Source organism: Athene cunicularia (genome assembly GCF_003259725.1).
Source record: "Athene cunicularia isolate RWA chromosome 9 unlocalized genomic scaffold, athCun1 chr9_part2, whole genome shotgun sequence".
Lineage (NCBI taxonomy): Eukaryota > Metazoa > Chordata > Aves > Strigiformes > Strigidae > Athene > Athene cunicularia.
This window is the reverse complement of record NW_020799111.1, coordinates 3,298,658-3,316,500: the sequence shown is the minus strand read 5'-3', so window position 1 is coordinate 3,316,500 and position 17,843 is coordinate 3,298,658. Positions and strand designations below refer to the sequence as shown.

Below are 17,843 nucleotides of genomic sequence, written 5' to 3'. Positions count from 1 at the left end.
TGGGGCCCTGCGCGGGAGGGTGCTGGGGCCCTGCGCGGGAGGGTGCTGGGGCCCTGCGCGGCCCACGGGGATCGCCTTGCCCTGTCCTCCCGGTGGCCGCCTCCGGCTCCCGGGACCCTTTAGCGGCGGCGAGTTATGCCCGGGACCCCAGCTCCGCGGCCGCTCTGCGGAGGGTGCGTGGGGCCGGGTCGCGCCGCCTCCCTCCCCGGCGGTAGTCAGCAGCCGGCTTCGTGGGTTCTGGGGTGATCGCAGCACAGCCGCCGCCTTATTATTAGTTCGGTGATGTGATTAGTGTATCAGTCTGGTGTGCGTGTTATAAGCGGTTTTGTGTTCTCTTTGAGGGGTGTCTGTGGTGGGTTTGTTCCTGACCTTCCCAGTAGATACCCTCCGTTTCTCTGTATTAGTGCACCGTTTAGAACGAGTCTGATTGTAGCACTGCTTGGCTCCCTGTTCATCATTACTGTAGGTGCGCAGTTAAACACTGGGAGACGTCACTGAGTTTTACTTTTCTTTCTGTAACTTTGGCATAGATGATGGTGGAGCTACTCCAGTGCAAGACGAAAGAGATTCAGGATCAGATGTTGAAGATGAAGGAAATGAGCAACATTCGGGATCTGAGAATGGGAGTGTAGGGCACCATTCAGAGGTACTGCTGGAACTCTTTATCTAGAGAAAGTTAACTCTTCTGTGAATTGTGGTATTTTGTTGTTTTAAAGAGGTATTTTCTTTTAACTGAGACCAGCATGTTTATTCAGTTGTTCTTAAGGGTCCTGTCTGGCAAAACTTTACTCCCAGAAGGAAATGTGTCAGATAATCTCTTGACCAATATGTAGGCTAGGGTCTTTTTTGTTTTTCTTCTTAATTGTTATAATAGCATTCACTGTTGAGAACTAGAAGAATTTTTATATTATACTCAGTTGCAGGAAGATAAACTTTAGAGGTTTGAAATTTTAAGCACTAGATTATGAAGAATTTGGAATTTTACCTCAAATTCTGCACAGTAATGTAAACCCCAAATTACTGACACATAGACTTTCTTACTAAAGAACAAATGCTCTCCCACCTACCATCTTTCCTCTCGTATCTGGGCATTGACTCTCAAGTCTAGTCTGTGCTATATTTTTCACCTTGTCATTCACAAAGGAGTAGGTCTCTACAAGGAGCAGGTTAAAGTTACTAAACAGGATCTGTTCTTCCACTGAAGTGGTTCTTGTTTTGAGAAACCTCCACCGTGAAAAGGGTGGTAATGCTTTGATCCAAGGTTGTAATTGGGGGACAGTCACTTAACTTGTCAATTGACTATTTTGGTTGAAAAGGGATTCTGATAAAAGTGAAAATTCCCCTTAGACTTCTAGGAAGGTTTCAGAGTTAATCTTAATTTTGAGGAATTTTTTGTGACTTGAAATAGAATTATATCAGGTCTTACTAGGAAGGAATAATTTTGGCTTGTGAACTCATATGTCTACTGTCAGCAGAGTTATGTTATGGAGAACTTTCTCTAATACTCATAAAAACTGTAATCTGAGCCATTCCATTCTGTTCTGTATATTTTGTTGCATTTTATAGTGAGATCAGGATTGATTCTGACTGGATCTTCAGTGGTTATACATTTTTATCAGATGCATTTTAAGTAATTTCATACACTAGCAGGCTGATGTGTCAAAAGATTGAACTCTGCTGTGGTGTAACTTGCAATTTTTTTTCGCCTATACTGTATTGAATTCATACTTCCCTCAGTTAGAAAGTAGTTGAAGTTTTGTATAAAATGAAGGTTCTTCTCGTGTAATTGAATGTAAAGTAGATTTGAATTTTTTTAAAGGTGTTGATAATTACAATGGAATAAATGGATTCGGTGTCAGGCAGCAAATGTGATGATCAGGATTTCAGCATGGGAGAAGTAACTTTCTTTTAAAGGGATTTAGTACGTCTGTTTTAATGAAAAAAAATGGTGATTAGTTGCATGGGGAGTCATGTTGCTGCTACAGTACTATTAAGTGTTTTCTGCCGTGTATGAAAACTTGGTCATTTGTTCTTACTCCTGTGAGATTTTAATTTTACTTACTGTGGCAAAGTAGTTGAAAATCTGACCTAAAGAACAGGTGGTTGGCTATTACTTACATCTTCAGCAAGTCTTTTTCAGGTTATATAACCAGAAAGTACTAGGATGTGCTGTCATTGTTAACTGATCCTCTTTATGTGCCTGTGTTATTTCAAGGGCTTTATTCTGTGATGGCTGTTGATTATTCCCCTTTAGATAAAACACTTCAGAAAGTCCATTAAAAAAAAAAAAAAGGGCAAAAACCAAACCACCTTTCTGTCCAACAGCAAATGTGATCCTTCAAGCCTTAGGGTTTTATTTGATTCAGTTCAAATCATAAACATTTGAGTGTTTTGTTATGAAGTCTTATGTTCTTAACTTTGCCTACATCAAATTCAAAATGCAGTAATGCGGAGCAGCTGTCTCTGAAAGGAGTAGCTTTCAGTAATTTATCATACTATTTACCCTAAGTGTTCTCTCATCCTCTTATTTCCTTCATCTTTAGGAATATGTTGGAGGAATGACACTCAAAGGTAATAAAACCTTTGAGACAGCCTAATCAGTTAAGTCTATTTAATTACTATTTCGTCTCTAATTTAGAACTCAGATGTAAAGAACTGAAGTTTTAAACTTTCAAACTTTTTTTTCAGGTTCTTAACTTTAAAGAAAAGGGGAATCCTGAGGAATTACTTATGTAGGTCTCAGGTATGTGGGTTTTTCTTTTCCACAATTCTTTTCTGGCTTTCCTTCCCCCAATCCCACTTTATCTATAAATGTTCTCCTTGATGTCCTTACCAATTCTGCTTTAGACAAATAGAATTAGATAACACATAGTTTTAGTACAGTAATGAATATGAAATCATGTTTACAGTGTTTGTACAAGTCAGGTTCATATGGAAATCTTTAATGACTTAGGTTCTTACACTTTTGCGAAGTCGCTGCTGTCTTCATTAATTAAGTTATGGTTTGACTGTGACTGTTAACAAACATCTACAATTACCTTACATTTCTGAAAAAAAGAGGAACTTGCTGATATGCCTATGATGGTTATGTATGCCTCAGGTTAACAATTGTCATTCATGAGATTATAGAGGATGGGTCAATTTTGTTGAATTTACTAAATTATCAAAGTAGTACCTCTTAAAAGTGGCTGCATGTTGATCCAATAAACTACTTGCTAACTGAAATTTTTATGTAGATGGATAACACTGTAAATTTGATTTTGATGTATTCTTTAATTTATACTGTACTAAAGCCTCATGTTATAGAATTCTTTCAGTTAAAAAAAAGGACATCTCAATTAAAATGTTTATAGATAAAGAGGAGGAAGAAAAGAAAGCAAAGGAATTAGAGAAAAATGCAGTAGCAATTACCTGAGACCTACTTTTTTTTGAGGATGTCTGATCCTTTTGTTTAAGTATTTGGAAAAGGAAAAATCGAAAACTCGAAAGTTGCATACTTGATTTCTTTGAAAGCATCTTTTTAGAGACGAACTAGTAAAAAAAAAAAAAAAAATGTGGAGTGGGTGGGAGACCATTCTACAGTTTAGTCATTTTACTGCAAAGTTGCATGCACTTTTTATATCAAGTATATTCCAAACCATTGACAGATTTGCTAATTGTATTCAGAAGACCTTTGCACTGATGGCTGTTCTGTGTAGGCTCTGAGTGGGTCAGCTCTGTCTCAGCTCTGCTTTAGAAGATGCTCAGTTACATTACTGTGCTGGGTCTGAGGTAGTGTCTGTCATCTCTGCGAGGCTGCCTGACTTGACTAATGTAACTGTGCTTCTTGGCTTAGTTCTCCTTGAGCTTTCCAGACTCAGGACTAGAGTAGATGGTGCCTGTCTGCCCAGGCCATGTAGGCACACCTCTGTTATCTAAGTGGTTCTTCTGTAGGGGATTGTATCCCAGTGGAGTTCAGCTGCCACTGGGCTTCTGTGGCGCAGAGCCCTGTGCAATCACAGTGTGAGCTAACAGCGTGCATGTCTGCTCTCCTTCTTCAAACATCTTCGTTCTCAAAATGATTGTCAGTTTGCAGTAACAGATTAGATTCAGTATGTTGTAAAGTGCCTTAGTAATAATGCTGTGTAATTGTAATGACTTCTTACCAAGTATTTTGCATTGGAAGTTCCTTGTAATTTAGTAATACTTTCTGAATAGGTGGATATATAACCTACAGTCACACTTCCAACCTTAGAAGCATTTAAGAGTTGTTATGGATTCCAGTTGTTTTTTAGTTTTATTTACTTGTTCACCAAAGCCTTTCTAGACTGATGGTCTTGAAGGTGATGAACCTAATAATTTAAACAGGAGTATTTGTATTGTTGTCTTTGGTTTTGTTTAACAAAATCCCTTATTACTGCTGACATAATTATCAATAACTATTCAGCATTAGTTAATACATTAATTGAAATTAAGACAAGACAGATATACCCACCAAAAATTAAATGATAGGAAAATAAGGATTAAAGAATTTGTTATAATCAATTTCAGGGTAGACCTCCGCATTTCAGTATTTCTCAATGACCTTAACTGTAAGACTGCTGTAAAATCTGTTTCCTGTTGTTTGCAGCTGCAGTTTTCTTTAATCTTAATAGAATTAGAAAATACATCACATACCCATGTTGTTAGTTTATGTGGGAGATACAGGGCAGGAGAGGGCAATCGAATTTTTTTTATAAGAAAGAAAAGAAGCAAATATAATCCCATAACAAGCTGAGAGCAGTTGAGTGTGTGTTTGATCTTCCTCAGCTGTGCATCTTCAATTCTGTAACTTCTTAATCTTCATATTTAATTATTTAAAATTGTAAATTCAGGTTTTAACAGAACCGTGTTTCCTTTCTTTAAGGAGAAATGAGAAATACTGAATAATACTTGAATAAGCTTGATTCAAAAGACTAGCATCACTGTAGAGACGGGGACAAGCAGTAGAGAGAAAAGTACTCAGATTATCACAGCAGCTGTTTCATAACTAGCATTAAGTAACATGGAAATAGTGAAGTTGTATGTTTTAAAATTACATGTCCTCGTATTTTTCCGTTGTGCGGTAACTTTCTGTTAGTGATTCTGCAGTAATTTAGAAGTTACTACTTTATTGAGTGCTAGCCAGGGGAATGAATGTAAGGTCTAAAAAAAAAAAAAAAACAAAACAAAAAAAACCCCCAACCCCTAATGTTACCACTTAGTGTAATTCTGGAGGGAGTAGTTTCTAAAAGCAATTAAAATTATTTTTATTGAAAATTTCTTTTTAATCATATATTTTAAAGATTAATAATATTGTTTGTTGTAGATGTAGGATAGATACACCTGTGTTATTTTGTGTGGCTCTGAATATGAGAGTAGAATGATTACAGAAAATAAAAATAGCTAGAAAGTTTGTCTTCCAAGGAAATGAAATTGCTGAAAAAGATTTGGAAACTCCAGAACATACAGATCTTAAAGTATCTCCTAGAACTGTAAACACTGAGTTTGCAAATATGCTAGTGGAAGGAGTCAATAGCAGAGGCAAAACCATCTCTGAGGAAAGCCTGGCTGAAGAGTGGAGTTGAGTATGTAGAAAAGAAGTTCCTTTTACAATATTGTTCTTTTCAGTTGAAAATGGGATTATTGTGGCAGTGACTGTGAGAAGTGTACTGAGTTAATGAAATGAGTGTTCAAGAGTCTTGTTTTGTTTTCTCCGGTAAAAACAATTGAGAATTTTTTCCCCCAGTAGAAATTAGATGTAGGAAAGATAAGATATTGTCAGTAATGATACTGACAGGTAGCTTGTGAAAAGTTTTCTGCAAATGGAGTGTGTGGCTTGGCAGTTTTTGCCATCTAGAAAAAGACAAAGGATTGTGTTTCGATTCTAGAGTTTTAACTTATGCACAAATATACTGATATTCTTATCTCAGGTGTCTGGATAGGCTTGGGAGCTGTTGGCTTATGGGAGAGAAGCATTGAATCTGTTCTTGTGTTCTTACACATTGAAACACAAAACTTGTTAACCATAATATTCTGAAACTTTATTCATGGTTTTTGGTAGGCTTTTGGTCTTGACATGTTCTTAAATAAGGTTCCTTGGCAAAGAAGGAAAGGGCACAAGCTCTCTTGAGCATCGCTTGAAAAGTGATGCATGTGCAATTTCAGCAAAATGTATTTCATGCAAAAAACATCTGTTTGAGATCTTAAGAAAAAGAAAGTGGCAGGTGCAAGATACTGTTTCTTGCCTTACTAGTAGGAATTTGGGCTAAACCACTTTGAAGGCCTGACTTTTTAAAGTAAAACCACTAAGGATTTACCCTTGAGGAACTAGACCCTTCTCAGATGTGTTTATTTGACTATTTTTTTACATTGTTACCATTTCTAAAATATGATTGAGCTGCATTGTGGACAGACTTGCATTGATCTCATACTATTTTACTTGATCTGAAGTATTTGATAGTCTTTGATGCAAATTGTCTGATAATTATTTCTGTATAGAAAGTAGTCCAGTTTGCAGTACCTTGGGTAATTGAATTGGAAGAAGGTCAAGCAAAAATTTAGAACAGTTTTTGTTTACTACTTAAGGTGTTTTTTTGCTTAGTTGCCTGAGATTTTTTTTTTCTCTTTCAGAATGAACACAGTGATGGAGAAGATGATGGGCAAATGGGAGAGCCTCATATGACAGACTCTGAAAATGAAGATATCCCAAGGCAAAAAGACAGTGACTCAGATAATGAGGAGCCTCCAAATCACAATGTAAGTGATTCAGACAATGAAGCAGCTCATGGAGGGAAAGACAGTGATTCTGATACTGAGGACCACCCAAATCGGCATTTAAGTGACTCTGAAAATGAAGATGCCTTAAATCATCGAGCAAGTGACTCTGAAAATGGAGAACCTCATAGGGATCACAGTAGTGACTTTGAAAATGAGGAATCACACAAGCAGCCGGCCAGTGACTCAGAGAGCGAGGAGCTCCACAAGCAGCCGGCCAGCGACTCGGAGAGCGAGGAGCTCCGCAAACAGCCGGCCAGCGACTCGGAGAGCGAGGATGTTTCCAGGCACAAACAAGAAATAGAGTCTGAGGATAGTGATGGAGAGGACAGGAAAGAGGACATGCAGAATGATTCTCATCATTCAGATAATGAACATGTAAGGGAAGGATTTCAGGGCTCTGACAGTGAAGAGGAAGCACCTAAGAGGCGGAAAATATCGGACAGTGATGAAGAAGACAAAGAGGAGGAGAAGACAGTAAAGAGAAAAACCGCCATCCTTTCTGACAGTGAGGATGACAATGAGAAAACACGTAAGGAACTATAGTGTGAAAATAAAAATACACTGTGACAAGCAGTAGCGCTAGAGTTGAATCATTGTTTTTATGTGAAGAAAGCATCCAAGATAAATATGAAATCATAAAGCAGATTTGTTTTTAGAGCACAACTGCATGTGTAGAGGCTATTGTTTTAACTGTGTTTCTGTGTGAATCTATTTCTTATATTTCTGAGTAGTAAGTGGGTCTAATAGCAGTGAAAGAAGACTGCAGTGATCTTGCTTTATACTGGCATCTGTTGTGCTGATTATTCCTGTTAGCCATTTTCCACTTTGATGTTATTTCTCTAGTGATTTTTTCCTTTGATGTTATTTCTCTAGTCGTTTTTTCCTGTTTTTTTTCATATACTGGGAGTGAGAGTCAGTTTTGAAATTAGAAGTTTTTATGGATAGATGTGGTGTATGGAAACTTCATTTGCTGATTGAATAAACATATTTTAGAATAGATATGGTTTTTAAGAAATGACAATGATTTTGTGTAGGAAGGCTAGTCAGCTTTCCACTTGTCCGGTTGAGAGAATAGTTTTTTTGAGAGTACCAGTTGATATCTCTCTTCTTAGCACATGTAGTAATGCTCCTTTCTGTTGGCAGCTGCAAAAAAAGTACGAATTCTTTCTGATGTTGAAGAATCAGATAGTGATGCTGCTTCAGAGAAATCTGACAAGAGGAAGAAAAACATTGTATCAGATAGTGAGGAAGAAGAAGAAGAAAGAAAAGAGAATGTGGGGAAGAAAAAAGAAGAGAAAGATCTGTTTGGCAGTGACAGTGAATCTGGAAATGAACAAGAGTAAGTGCTTCTGGGAATATGAATCCCTTCAGGGTTGCAGATAGTGAGACTGATCGTGAATGGATGAATCCCAGCCAGAGAATGATTGTCCACCTTCACAGGTGGTGTGAAGAGGAAGGTCAGTAGTAAGTGGCAGAATGAAAAAGGTGGATCTCCACACACTTACTAGAAATTTTGCAGAGAATGCACTTCTCCCTGTTGCAGTCTTAAATAGATAAATGTTACTGTTACCTTCACAGGAGCCTGATTGCAGATATATTTGGAGAATCTGGTGATGAGGAAGAAGAGGAATTTACAGTAAGTTTTATTGTGCATGTCTCTTGTTCAGTTGCTAGGTCTGTTTTTCATGGGAAGGTCCTCCAGAATGTCTCTTTGGATTTAAACTCATGTTCAAGGATATGCTGTGTCAGGAGGGAAGCTTTGTATCTGCTGGACTCTGGGGTAGCCTTTGGGTTAAATAACATTCACAGCTCTTCCGCTGGGAGAATTATTGGTGTAAAAGTTGCAGGTGGAATTAGGAAGCTTTTGTTTCTTGTTCTTCTGGATCCTCTGCAGACTTATCTGAAGCTTTTTGAGTATCAGTGTCAGGGCCTGAGCAGATGCTCAGTCTTAATCCATACACTGATTTGCACTGTCTTTACTCATCAGGGTTTTAACCAGGAAGATTTGGAAGAAGAGAAAGGCGACACAGACATGAAGGAGACAGTAGATGAATCCGACTCTGATGATAACATCAAGAGAGGAAAGCAGTAAGTCAGCGTGTTACGTACTCGTTAATAGCAAATGCAGTATTTTAGTAAAAGGGCTCTTCCAAAGACTGGCTAGACTTTAGAAAGGCATGAGACTGTTTTTAAAAAAGAGTGTTCCCTTAAACTACAACAGAAGGTCCTCTCTCAGCTTTTACAGTCCAGAGCAGATTACTTATGCTTCTGCTTCAGAGAATAGTATTTCATGGTTCACATCAAAACCTGAGGGAAATATGAATATCTAATCAAGCAAGCATCTAACTCTACTTTTAGCAGTTCAGCATTGGAGTCACAGGTGTGCTTCTCTGCTGGTGCAAGGGATAAAGCATGGCAAGAGTTGCTGTCAGTATGTCTCCTGTTGCCTTTGTGTCTGCTCCAGTAGCATCAGAGCAGTGTATTGCAGGTACAGGAAAGCTAAATCTTCATCAACCTCAGTGACAGCATGTTTTGAACCCTGGTATTACATGTGGGCACATAAGCTATTCCAGCAGGGTCTTGCAGACTTCTGAGGGCATTTCAGAGCCATTGGAGCCCTTTGCTAGTTTTCCAGTTTATATACTGAGGATAACTAATTACCTTACAGGGACATTGAGATACAATGCTTGTGGATTTATTGGAGATTTTTTGAAAGGTTGTGCTACAGAAACACAAAATTCCTTCCTACAAAGACAGTAAGATCAACCCTCTTCTGACAATCAGTAAACTCTCTTCTTGCATTTCAGTATGGACTTTATGTCAGATTTTGACATGATGCTGCAACGAAAGAAGAGTATGAGTGGCAAGCGTAGACGAAACCGTGATGGTGGAACTTTTATTAGTGATGCAGATGATGTGGTCAGTGCTATGATTGTGAAGATGAATGAAGCTGCTGAGGTGAGTCTTCTAGGCTCTGAAGACTCCCTTAAAATCCAGTTCCATTCTATGGGAAAATCTTGTGATCAGTAAAATACACAAATCTGGCTGGTACTCAGGAGGAGTAATATGTATGCTCTGGAAAGCTTCCAATATCTAAATAACTGTTAAAATGTTGGTTTGCTGTTCTGAATCAAAACATATATTCTGTTGAAATTTGGAGAAAATAGTTAACTTGCTAAACTTTGATCAGCTGAGATCAAATGTCCTATAAAAAGGGATGTACACATGTTCGATAAGCTACATGAGTAAGTATATCGAACACTGAGAAAGGGACTATGTTTAATTTCATTCTAGAATTACTAGCATATGTAGTACTTCAGAGTTTGTTCCTGAGAAGAACCCTTTTCTAAACTGTTTGAATGACAGTACTGTGGTAAATAATGGTAGAGCAGCAAAGTTATGGGAAGTTCTTGTTACTGTGCAAGGTTTATTGGGGTCTTGCCTTTTGTCAGGTTTCTTCTGTTGTGGTTTTGTTTGTCTAGCAATCAAATTAACAAACAGCACTGCAGAACTTTGACTGCAGGCATTGTGGCCTCGGCTGATAGCCACTTTGAAACCCAGACTTTGTTTTAGCACATGGTGCACATTTGTGTGCTCTTATGTTGCTTGCACTGTGCTCTATCCTAAACCTCTAGGTTATCCAGATACATTCTTAGGTGAAGTGAATATATGCTTTCTCACTTCCCATTGGTTTGGTTAGCTATTTATCTGTTGATCAGGTGAGATTTTACTAACAAAGATTCTAGGTTATCTGCGCATAGCTAGCATGGAGAACTCTGCAGACCTCCAGTTTATTGTAGTCAACCTAAACCATGAAGTATTAAAAAAACGTAATAGGGAGAAATCTCCTAATGTGATGCTTTTAAGGAAAATGTTAGCTAAGATGGGGACCTTTTTTAAGAGAAGTCATCTTGAGGCTGTGGGAAGATGGAGCAGGGTATAAAGGTATAATCCTGCCAAAGTTGCACTTCTCATTCAATAGACTAATCTTTTTCCTGTAAATGTTACAAAGGATGGGAGTTGCAGATTTTTTTTTTTATTAACTTCTGCTGTTTCTTCAACTCCCTACAGGAGGATCGACAGCTGAATACACAAAAGAAACCAGCACTAAAGAAATTAACTTTGCTACCAACTGTAGTTATGCATCTTAAAAAGTGAGTTGTCATTCTTCCAGTTAAATATAATCTTGGGCAATATTGGGTGTTTGGTAGATTTCATGGCATGACATTACAGTTGTACTGAATATGCAGTGAAACACTTTTTCTTCCAAGTAAATGCTGGAGCTACGTGGCCTCAAACCTAAAACACTGTAATTTTAGCTGTTAAGTTAACATAAAACAGACTGAAATGCACTTGTGCTGAAGAAGCATCACATCTTAAGATTTCGATGTATTATATTACGGCTTCTCTTTGCTTTAAACTTTCTAGGCAGGACCTTAAAGAAACTTTCATTGATAGTGGTGTTATGTCTGCCATCAAAGAGTGGCTTTCTCCTCTTCCAGACCGAAGTCTGCCAGCACTAAAGATACGAGAGGAGCTTCTGAAGATCCTGCAAGAGGTTTGAAACTTGACTTTTAACCATATTTGACTCGTGGCTTTGCCATGGTTTTGCAGTCATGTGCTTTGGCTTTACAGTCACGTACTGCAGGTGCTACCAATGGACTGTGCAGTGAAATACACAAGGAAGCAAACTGCAAAATGTATTTCTTTAAAAGTTGCATCATTTTAATGAGTTATGTTGTAGACATGCTGTCTAGCTGAACAAAATTTTGCTAGGGAAATTTGGACACTTAATTGTTGCTATGGGAATTTTGCCCATGCTCACAACAAAGTGAATAGTTTTGTCAGCAGCGGAAGACATTTCTGAGAATCTCAGGTGAACTACAGATGTGAAGTTCTCTACCCTCACAGGAGTTAAGAGTTAAGTGCTGAGCAACATTTTCCTTAAAAGCATAGTTAAGTGCTGTGGCATTTCTAGATTCTTGATAAATCTAAACTGCTTAGTCACTTAACTTCCCTTGTTCTCAGTTGCTCATACATTGTGCTTGGTCACTTTGTCTTTGCTGTGTTCATAAAAGAAGTGTGGTGTAGTCCTGACAGTGAAATAGAAGTCACATTTTTCTTGAAGCACAAATAGATGGCTTTATTTGACTGAAGCTCTAGAACTATTTCTCCTTGCTAAAAATTTGCAAGCGTTCTGCCTGAATTTAGATTATTTGGCCCTGTGTGCCTGTTTCAGGTTTATGTGCAGAGTTCAGTGAAGAGTCATTTGCTGTGTATCCTGGAGTTTTTACTCTCTTGTCCCTTCTCTTTTCTGGCCTATTAAAGTGTGCAGTGCGCTAGAAAGTCCATCATACTCAGCGCAGACTTCTAGTGTTTGTAGCTAAGCTGATTACTTGAATGCTTTTGTCACATAAGCTTTTATCTTTCTAAAGTGAATGTTTTGAAGGCAGTAACTCAATTCTTGGGTAATATAAGCAAAAGAGTATTTGGAGTAGATAGTTCTGGAAACTTTAATTTTGTGTATAAAACACAAGAATGTTAAGCAAATTTCTAGGTTTTGGTGTTTTTTGGTGGGGAAATGAAAAACGCTAATTTTTTTTTTCAGGCTTATTGTGAAGGTGGGTTTTGGTTTTTTGCAAAGTTTGACACCATTAATGTTAAGACATAATTTCTTGCTACTTTCTGACTTACCCTGCAGCTACCCAGTGTGAGCCAAGAGACCCTGAAGCACAGTGGCATTGGACGAGCTGTGATGTACCTGTACAAACACCCCAAAGAGTCAAGACCTAACAAGGATATGGCAGGGAAGCTAATCAGTATGTCAACCTCCCTTTGCCTTGTGTCAGTGAGATTTCACTGATAATTTAATTTCAACATCAGTCTTTCAGTTGCATGTTTTTTGCTGTTGTCTGTAGTAGAATTAATTCTGTGATGTAGGAATCTCGCTAATATGTTTCATCGCTTTGCTTGTAGAGCTCTTAACAAATTCTGTTACATTAACTTCTGCATGCACCTTTTCCTGTTTCTTTCATTCTTGTTCTAAACCAGAGGATGGCATTTATTTTGCCCAGATTCTCCCTTAGCTAGTTGTCCAGACCTCATGTATGCGTTACAGAGGCAGGAAGGTGCTGCCAGAAGTCTCTATTCCATGGACTTTTGAGAGCTCTTGGATGACTTGAAGGTTTACTACTTAAACAAGTGTAGTCCATGTGTAGTGCATTCCATCCTGAGTGACTGCAAACTGATTATAAACTTAGGTTCTTTAGGAAGTATTTTGCAGATTTCTAAAATTGTTTGCTGTGGTGTGCAGCAGTTCCTGGCACTAAGTATTATAAGAGCATAATATAATTCTAATAGAGCAGAGCAAGAGACTTTATGGATGAAAGCGCTTTCCTGCTGTCCACAAAGCTGGATTTCCCTGAAATATTAAGGGCTCAAATATCATCTGTTTGGTTGAAAGGAAGTGTAAATACTTGCTAGAAGCTTTGAAAGCTGTATTTCATCACCAGAGTGGTTTGGAAATAACCTCCAAAGGCCTAGCATTTGTTAAACAATTTATTTAATTTTTTTTCAAATAGATGAATGGTCTCGACCTATCTTTGGCCTTACCTCAAACTACAAAGGCATGACAAGAGAAGAGAGGGAGCAGAGAGATTTGGAACAGATGCCTCAGCGAAGGAGATTGAGCAGGTAAGAATAGCAGGCAGAAACATGAAATCCTTCTTTCTTTCTAAGACTCCATCAAGAAAAACAAAGTGGTGTGTAAATACTAAGGGAAATAAAAGGATAATAACTCACGACCTCTCTCCTTTCTTTTACCAGACTTGACTGTCTTTTAAAATTACTATCTTTCTCTGTGTATAGATGCATATAAAATTTTTTCTTCTTGCAGCTCTGGTGGTCAGACTCCTCGCAGGGACCTGGAGAAAGTGTTAACCGGAGAAGAAAAGTAGGTTGGATTTTTTTTTTAAATTTTGATTAGAAAAAGTATTTCGGTGGTGTTAACTATATGCAATTTGTTTTGAGGTTTTAGAGGCAATGGTTAAGCAGTGTGTTTCAGAGGTGGAACATGCTGTATTGCTTGTACTTCTTTCTGTACAAGATCTGTCTCAATTGGTCTTTTTTTTTTTTTTTTTTCCCAGGGCTCTTAGGCCCGGAGACCCCGGGTTCTGTGCCCGTGCGAGGGTGCCCATGCCCTCCAACAAGGACTATGTGGTCAGGCCAAAGTGGAATGTGGAGATGGAGTCCTCCAGGGTAAGCACGGGCACTCTCCTAGTGACTGCACCTCAGTTCTCTCTGATTAAGCCTGGGAATGTGGCACCTTATTGCCGTGGTTACTGTATAATATGTTAGTTCCTTTAAGTGCCTCTTCTAATTGGAGTAGACAGTAAGCTCTGCTCTCAAGTGGGCTGTTTTAAGCTCATGAAATACTTGGGTATTGTTGCTTCTCTAACCCAAAAGATTTTCATGTTAACTGTTCCAGAGTTTCTCTAGGGTGAGCACCTGATTACAGACCTCTTAACTTTAGAGCATTTTGAACTAAAGCTGCAATTCATTAAGTGTCACTGATATTTTTATACCTCTCCCAGTTCTGGTATCATGATTTTCTGACCATATTCCAGTTTGGGAATACTTAGAGGTTTTGGCAAACATTAACAGCTTCAGTAGAGGCCTTTGCCTTGCTTTATTTGGTTCACCCATCTACCTTGTACAGTTCAATTTAAAAGCAGAGTACATGGTATAACACATGTAAGAAGTAATAATTACTGTGCTTTCTGCTGTTATCTCTCCTTCTGTGCATTAATTGAGATATTGTTTCTAGCCCGGGACTATTAAGAGAGGTATTAGTCGCTTGGAAAAACACAAGAGACGGTTTGCTGAACAGAAACGACTCAGCAAAGTGCATCGAGCCATCAAGTTCAGCATTGAAGGCAACAGGATGCCCCTGTAGCCATGACACTGCCTTCCCCAAGTTTGAGAGGTATCCCTCGAGGGAGGTGTGAACAGTGCATGTGCTTCAGCTGTTGGCAGTTTGCACATACAGGAAGGGAGTGTGTGCACCCTAAATTAAACTTGGAAAACTCTCCTCGTATTCTCTCATGTCTGTACTGTGACCTAAAAGGTAACTTGTACAGGAAAAAATAGGCTGTAGCACATAACATTTGCTGTGATACCTGTCTTGACAGCTTCAGGGTACCCAAATGCCAGGTCTTACATGAAAATACCTGCACTCAAAAAGAGCTTTGCCCCACCCGTGCTTTTGAATGCTGTCCTGACATAGTTAGGTTCTCCAGGTTTACCTGACCTGGCACACGGGAGCTCTTAGCCCTTAGTGCAGGACCTCACATCACTGTGCACCAGCACCTGTGGCTGACATTTCACTGGTACAAAGTAAGGTACTGTCACACCTGTTCTTCCAAGGAAGCGGAGTGATGTGAGACTGTAGGGGTGGTTGACAGGAGGCAGGGAAGGAGACTCCCTGGCTGTGAATGGTGGGTGGAGGGAGATCAGTCAGTGATGTGTGTCAGTGCAGGAACTGTTTTGACAATTTCCAGTCTGCATTTTGGTTCTGTGAGCAGGGCTGCCACAGACTGAATGCTGGCAGGAAGAGGCTAGCACAAATGGTAGAATGATAACTGTTGAGTTTGTTTAAGCTTCATGTTTATTTGTTTAAAAAAAAAAAAACAAAAAAACCCCCACAAAAACCTGTGAAATTCCAGATTAAATTTCAATGAATTGTGAACAGTTTTATGAATCAAGTTTATTTAAAATCAGTGCCTCAGGAGCACCTTAGTGATGGGAACCAGAGGTTCAGTTTCTAATAGATTTTTTTTTGTTAGATATTAAGTAGCATGTTCTGGATATCTCATTTCTCCCAAACTTAAAATGTGTCGAGTTCCCATAATTTATTGTTTCTGTTGACTAGTTAGGGGAAATTGCTTTCTAGGAAATAATGGCTACAGATTGGGAGGTCCTTGTTGTTTGTCTTTTGTCACTTCTTTACAGAATCACTGTATTTAATCTGTGTAAAATAACTGCTGTGCAGTTTTTCATTTGCAGTTAAAATACAGAGGTGAAATACAATAACTCTTCTAATAACTTATATGGTCAGCTGAGGCATTTCTTTTGCTTCCCCCTGCACCCCCTTTTTCCCAATAAGCTCTTGCTCTATAAGCACTAATCTTTACAATAAATTGCAGTTTGGAATTGAAATGTCAATTTAGCCTGCTGCACTTACAGTGTAAGCATCTCTAAAAGTCTTCCCCCCACAGGAAGCCTCTGTATGTGACACCATAGTGCAGTGCAGTGTATTTCTGACACTAAGCTCCAGCCAATACAGACACAAAAAATTATTCCAAACTGTATATTCAGCTGGCATGTGAACATCTAACACGGTTATTAATCCCTGGATGTGGAAGCTTTACTGTGTGATGTCTGTGAGTGCGACTACCACCGTTTCTGTGCTGCATATACTGGGGGAACAATTTTATCCACTCTCTGGGGAGCAAATGCACACACGTGTGCGCATGTGCACAGACACACCCCCCAGTTGGAACCAGTGGCTTCATCACCTCCCTCTTGCAGGTTTAACCTTGCATGCCTCACTTTTCTTGAAACTCTGGGACGTCTGCTTTTTTTTCAGTGGTAATTATTAGTTTTATTTTTTAAGTTCCAGGGGACCTCTAAGAAAGGGGTGAGTCGACTGGACAAACAGATGCGGAAATTCACAGATATCAGGAAAAAAAGCAGATCGGCCCATGCAGTGAAAATCAGCATTGAGGGCAATAAGATGCCATTGTGACCCTTCACAGAATACCCCATGAGCTCTGCTGTAAGACAATACACCCATAGACTCTTTGGAGACCTTTAAATTTTTTAACAACTTGTTTGGGTTTTGTTTTTTTTTTTTTAGTGAATCTTTTAAATTGTTGGTTCAGGTTCTGGTATAAGATGTTGTCCGAGGACTGTGAATACGGGGACTCCTTTCTCCTGATTGTATTTAAACTTGCTCTGTTGTGTCCTTTGTACAGATCACGTATTTGTTGTATTCCAACACTTTAGACAATAAAACAACTTCTGTTTTTTCGGGGGGCTGTCTGTTGATTGCTCAAAAGAATGTGTGTGGACCACCTGGTCTGTGGGAAAGCTGCCAGTTCTTAGTGTTCTGTTTGTTATTGTGTGTTTCCTCTTTATTCAGTGCTTTATTAATCAGTAGTTCTGGCTTTGGAAATCTACATATGTATTGGTTTTGAATAGAAATACTGACCATCTTCTACTGAAAGGATTTAATTTTTCATGAAAGCATGATGTAAAGGTCCAGAGAATTACAGTGGCATCCAGCTGAAACACTTGCTGTCCGACAGCCGTGTGTCACTGCTGCTCATCCTCTGCATAGACAGCAGAGCCTCCGCTGGTGATGCTGCGGTGAACAAAGGGTGGCAGCTGATGGGCTTCTCTGTGCCAGGTGGTAGAATGGGTTATTTTTGAAGTAAGCTGAACTTTAAAATCAAGGTTAGTGAGACGGCTTGAGAAGATGGAGTATCAGCTTGCTGGATACTTCTTTGGGTGCTCAGTGCAGCACCTGGATTGGCTGGGGGGGGGGAGCCTTTGCTGCAGGGCTTAAGAGTTGAAAGCCATGTATATATTTTTCTTCTGATTTGGTATTTGGGTAGCTCAAAGGGGTGTTGCTCCGTTGCCCTAGTGACTTTCTGAAAAGCTTATTCTATAGTGGGCAGGTTCCTGTCTGTTAGGGGGCTAATGCTCCTCTTTCTTTTTCCCTGGTGCCTCAGACAGCAGAGCAACACTGTACCTCTGCTTATTTACCTCTCAAAATGTTTTGCTCTGCTGAGCTTGCCTACAGAAAGAGGACTCCTCTCCTTGCATGGATGACTGGCAGTTGGGATTTCAGGAGGAAAGTTGCCTTTGTTCCAGAAGAGCACAGCCCCTTTGCCATGATGTGTGCGCTGCAGTTCTGTGAAATCTCTGCAGTAGGGATGGTGGTGTTGGCCAACTTGGAGGTGCTCGGTACTGCTGGTGTCTGCTGGCACTGGGGACGGGGAGCA

At 39.3% G+C, this 17,843-nt stretch overlaps 1 protein-coding gene across 1 annotated transcript; it reads left to right on the top strand.

Moving 5' to 3' along the window:
• The first annotated feature begins 618 nt into the window (after positions 1-618).
• IWS1 (IWS1, SUPT6H interacting protein) lies at positions 619-16,869 on the top strand. The gene is made up of 15 exons (XM_026855584.1): positions 619-646; positions 2,544-2,571; positions 2,689-2,743; positions 6,631-7,306; positions 7,921-8,116; positions 8,356-8,413; positions 8,765-8,865; positions 9,585-9,735; positions 10,849-10,931; positions 11,206-11,335; positions 12,479-12,596; positions 13,359-13,470; positions 13,673-13,729; positions 13,923-14,034; positions 16,451-16,869. Exons 4-15 carry the CDS (start codon positions 6,664-6,666, stop codon positions 16,580-16,582), a joined length of 1,893 nt encoding a protein of 630 aa, XP_026711385.1. The 5' UTR covers positions 619-646; positions 2,544-2,571; positions 2,689-2,743; positions 6,631-6,663; the 3' UTR covers positions 16,583-16,869.
• Positions 16,870-17,843: the final 974 nt, after the last annotated feature.